General features: G+C 44.4%; 1 protein-coding gene across 1 annotated transcript; it reads right to left on the reverse strand.

Annotated features, from left to right (window-relative positions):
• Window positions 1–1,283: 1,283 nt before the first annotated feature.
• On the reverse strand, window positions 1,284–4,609 carry LOC134192859 (CUB and sushi domain-containing protein 1-like). The gene is made up of 8 exons (XM_062661618.1): window positions 4,543–4,609; window positions 4,238–4,426; window positions 3,460–3,615; window positions 2,522–2,687; window positions 2,310–2,455; window positions 2,078–2,245; window positions 1,667–1,765; window positions 1,284–1,549 (listed from the first exon to the last, which is right to left on the reverse strand). The coding sequence occupies exons 1-8, from the start codon at window positions 4,607–4,609 to the stop codon at window positions 1,284–1,286; spliced, it is 1,257 nt and encodes a 418-aa protein (XP_062517602.1).
• Window positions 4,610–5,127: the final 518 nt, after the last annotated feature.

Genomic DNA, 5,127 nt, shown 5'->3' on the forward strand with positions numbered 1-5,127 from the left:
AACCCATCACAGCAAAAACTCCGTTACAGCAAAAAGCCCGATCACAGCAAAAGCCCATCACAGCAAAAATTTTGACGTCGAAAGACGTGGAGGGCTTAACATTTGTTCATTTTGTGTGTGTGTGTGTTTGTGCTTGTGTGTGTATATAAGCTTTTTACTACTTCAGTAAACATAAGCCAACTATAAGAAGTAATTGCAACAACAGAAATTTATTGCCATTTTTAGAGCTGCTATGCATGAAAAAACCAGTCACTAACATATTTCTCTAGTAGAACTATTGTCGTGCCGCGAACATTTATTACAAACACACCAAAATGATGACGATATCGTTTTCTCTGTCAACAATCACGTCCTGTATTAACAATTACCGTAAGACTACACTAATTCCCTGCAGACAGAATGCTGTCCAAAGATAAACCCATTTGCTCCATTGCTTTTGAACTAGAGTCTCCGTTTTCGTCATCTGATTGACGACCTGGAGCAGTCGTCGGTGGCATCATGTCTGCTCCCATCTGCATGTCTTTGTGAATGGCAGCAGCCATTTTACAATCACTTGCGGACACTCTGAACAGAGTCATGGCCTCCTCACTCATCTCTCTAATCCTAGGACGTCTAACCCGCTGAAGGACATTGTTACTAAGCGACCTTACTGCTACCATGATGTCAGGAAATCCGACGTCTGCTGCAGGTTCAGCAAAGCAAACACGAATCCCACCGGGCAAATTGTCGTTATCGATGACGTCAGCGGGCGTTGTCGAGCCTGCCTCCGCCATTGGAGTTGTCATGTTGGAAAAGTGAGCATCGCGGTACTCCAGACCCTTCTTTTGCCAGGCGGCCCACAACTTGTCGATATATCCGTGATGAAGAAAAAATTCGGGAGCATATGCAGACAGGTTACCACACATAGTGCCCCCTATAAGGCAATGCATTTCGTTATGAATATTCATCCGAAGACCACCTTCAAATTGTCGGAATTGATTTGGCCCATTGTTTAGTATTTCTGCAATTTCCACAACACCTGGTAACGGTCTAAACTGAGGATCGTTCATATTGGTAAAGTTACGCTGAAGACAACCTCCAACAGGAAGAGACCAAGCATCCCGTCTAAATCTGCCATCTCTGACACAACCATTCGGTCCCATGCCGTTTCCGCCGATGTGATGATTTTCACCGCCCCAGAGGCTTGCCGCAAACGGTCTGTTCACCCACAGACTCCAATCCCAGTAGGGAACCGTCACATTGCAGTTGATGCGTCTCAACAATTTCTCGTACTCTAAGAAAAACTATCGGTGCCATGGCAAGAATTGGTTTCTTTCGTGGATTCCACTAAAAAACTGTAATCTTTGAATGCCAAGGAAATCTTCGTATTCCTGGCGATAACGTGCATCTGTCGAAGATATAATGAGTGTGTCAACGTAAAGTCGTTTCTCTGCTGTAGTCATTGACTCGATATCCTTTCTTTCACGGCAGCACTGAGGCCGTCCTCCTACACAAGTGCAGAGCTGGTTGCATCGATCCCGCCATTCGTCTCCATCGATACAAACGGATGCTAGAATATAAGGAAATGAACGTGGTATATTTTACAAAGCGTCATGTGACTATAGCTTGCCTCTTATGCATGAGGGCTCTTGACCCAGCCAGTTTCCGTTTGTGCAGGTACGCATACTCCTGCCGCGTAGCTCGTAGCCACTGTTACACGAGTACGTCGCAGAGTTCCTCATCTGGTCGACATTGCCGTTTTCGGGTCTATCGAGTCTCGGGCAATCTAAAAATCACAAAAATCGACTCTTAATCTAATAATCTAATTTTGCGTGGTGACGAAAGAAAAATGTGTCAATCTACTTCGAACGCATGACGGCTGTCTTCCACTCCAGAAACCATTGTTGCATGTTCGCCTTTGAAAACCTTGACGACTAAAGCCCTCATTGCAAGTGTATACAGCTCGAATGCGGGTCTGTTGGACGCGGCCATTAGTGGGGTTCCTTAGTCTTGGACACCAAATCAAAACTGAAAGACAGAATGGTTACTGTTCGCGTTGACCTAACGTTCACGTCAGTTTTCAAACAGGTTTTCATACTCTGTACGCACGACGGTTGCATCCCACTCCAGTCACCGTTGGAGCACGTTCTTTGTTGATTACCGACTAGTGTGTAGCCTGAATTGCAGATGTATGTTGCATTGTTGTTGTTACGTGACAGCCTGACATCGCCGTTTGCAGGATCACGAAGTCTTTCACAAACTGTAACTAGAGAGAAACAAATATGTCACTGATCGGGGTAGGAGACGAGCTAGAAACGCGACCCGCTTACTTCTAACACAAGAAGGGTCAGTACCAGACCATACTCCAGTCTGACATCGTCTGTTCCTGTTACCGTCGAGGTTGAATCCGACGGCGCATGAATATGTTGCTGTGTCGCCCGAGACTTGAAGAAATCCGTTGGTAGGGCGATTTAATCTTGAGCAAGTCACTAACAAGTGCTCGTATAGAGTGAATTTTATACAAATTTTGGGAGTGTCTTACCCTTTTCGCAAACGGGGTTTTGAGCCTGACCATCTGTCACCTCTACAAACTCGGATTGCGTTGCCTGTGAGTTTGTATTCTTTGTTGCAGATGTAGACAGCAAATTTTCCAGATGAAGGTAGAGTGATTCTTCCAAATGCAAGAGATGACAATTGAGGACACGTAACTGTAAAATCAACAAAAAAAATTATGCATCGTCTAAAATATGGTGGGTCACCAATCAAAAGCTCTGTCAGCGCATGTAGCTGTTGTAAAGATATAAAAACAACAGCTAAACTGTTGGCTGAAACAAGGACAGACGGATAGACTGACGAGAGAGCAAGGGTGGCAGGGGTGGCCAACTCGCGCTATGGTGCCACAGATGACACCAGAGGCTACGCTGGTCTTGGGCACCAAGTAAGAAACAATTTGGCACCAAGGCTAGAAGGCGCTCAAACAGATGGTGACGTCATGTGTGACTGACGAGGCTGCGCGGTGATTCCGTGAACACAAGGCATCACTATTGTCAATCATGCGTCTGTGTGCTAGCTACCTTTCTGTCTCCATGCATGCATGTGTGTATCATGATGATTTCTACAGACATGAGTATGTATCTACTACATGAGAAGGCTACGTCTGCATGTATCCGTAATATGTAGATATATGTAGTCTCAAACCAGTCTCGTGCAGGTGTGTCCATGTGGGCGTGTCATTTCAGTTGGGCACGATGCAGGATCCGTTCATGGTGTCACTCCAAAGCACCATACAGCCTTATTCTAACTTGGCCACCCCTGGATGCGGCCAGGTTTCCAAGCGCGCTGCTAGGAGGAGATCTGCCTAGCCAACAGACAAGTAGAAACATAAAGCAGTGGCAGCAAAGCAAGCAAACTGACGACTGGATTGAGCTAGTGATTGTCCGTAAATGGACAAGATTGCACTATTTGAACAACTGCATGTACCTGCTCGACAAGATGGTGCCGTTCCACTCCATCTAGAGTTAGTACACACTCGAAATGCACTTCCCACGAGACGATAGCTCAACCTGCAGGAGTAGGTAGCACGCCCATTTCTGAGGTTGACGTCACCGTTTACCGGATCAGGCAATGCTGAGCAACCTGAGTGAAGACGCAAACGGATGAGTTAGTGTGTGACTTTCTGTTGACTGCACTGCTTGAGATACTTACATGTTGAAGGAGAGCCATTCCACTGACCTTTGGAGCATGTTCTTAGAGCATTACCAACTTGGTGGTATCCGGGGTTGCAGATATATACGGCAAGTTTACCGTCGTTGGTAGACACTCTGGCATTGGAAGGATTGTTCAAAAAACCGCATGCTATTATACACATTTTTGTTGAGCTAAATAGCGGGTAATGAAGACTGTCACACACACACACACACACACACACACACACACACACACACACACACACACACACACACACACACACACACACACACAACAAAAAATAACAACAGCGCCTTTAATTAAGCTTACAGTCTAAACTAGACTGCAGGTAGTTGAACTTGTTTTGGTTGTGATGTCTTAATTAATAGATACATAATAATTAATAACATACTAATTTAAGAAAATAGCACGTTGCAGTTTTCGAGCAGGCATTACAAAAAAACAACTCTCCGTTGCAAATCTTGTATTTTGCCATCTTCTAATAATTCTGTTTCATTTAAATTAATTAATTTATAATTGATTTTCTTAGACTGTCTAAACTTGTTCTTACTCCTTTCGATGCATTTGGGTTTCTTGCCTTCCCAATTGAAACCGTTTTTAGAATTTCCCAAACAGCGACGTGAGCGTCGACCGACAAGCCTATATCCCGTTTCGCACGTGTAAGTGACGACGCGCCGGCTTCCCTCACGTGACAGTTGACGCTTCCCATTTGCTGGCTTTCCAGGCTTCGAACACATACCTATAAAGCAAAACAATTCGTACAAATGTGTAACCACTGCAATTTCAAAAAGGCTTTAAGTGCTTATTTCATTAACATTTTAGTTTATGAAATAATTAAACATAAAGATTTCTTACCAGAAGCATACCAAATGACTCCCCAGAGGGACAACAGCAGCAAGAGCAGCTGCGGATGCGATCTCATCGTTCTAAAAGAAAGCAAGTAAATTGAACGATCTGACAAGGTGAGTCGCTTATATAGGGGGCGTGTTACATACATCTGGGCGGGGCAAGTTTGATGGTAATGTCCAGACACTCTGAGGCTCAATGTCAAACCGACAACTTGGGTAATGCATTTGACAGTAGACGACACATCAAACGAACGGATACGCACTGTCTAGACCACTACCTCAAACAAAAGAAGGCGTCGACATGTGATGACAAGGTTTTTCCCGTGTTCGTTACACCTAATGAGTGTGACTTTACGCCCACGCCATGTTAGTGTCTCAGTCGTTTCCTCCGTTTCTAGACAACAGCCAGCTAACCAGCATTCGTCTTTATCAACATAACTCTTGTATTAGCATCTACATCTCTGGAAAAAATTATAAGACCACCCTTCAAATTTTGGGTTTAGGGTTACAAATGTACCACATTTTGTTGATACCAGGGCTATCACTGTCATTTATAACAGTTTGGTTCATATACTAAGATGCTGTAAGACAT

This window comes from Corticium candelabrum, chromosome 17, assembly GCF_963422355.1.
Source record: "Corticium candelabrum chromosome 17, ooCorCand1.1, whole genome shotgun sequence".
In the NCBI taxonomy this organism is placed as follows: domain Eukaryota; kingdom Metazoa; phylum Porifera; class Homoscleromorpha; order Homosclerophorida; family Plakinidae; genus Corticium; species Corticium candelabrum.

What these genes read in the sequence shown, in the direction of transcription:
- LOC134192859 (XM_062661618.1), bottom strand. Translation starts at nt 4,609, where the DNA reads ATGAGATCGCATCCGCAGCTGCTCTTGCTGCTGTTGTCCCTCTGGGGA. An exon ending in AGTCATTTGGTATGCTTCTG is followed by an intron (nt 4,427 to 4,542) that starts GTAAGAAATCTT and finishes TTTGCTTTATAG; the next exon opens with GTATGTGTTCGAAGCCTGGA. An exon ending in TGACCCTTCTTGTGTTAGAA is followed by an intron (nt 2,246 to 2,309) that starts GTAAGCGGGTCG and finishes GTTTCTCTCTAG; the next exon opens with TTACAGTTTGTGAAAGACTT.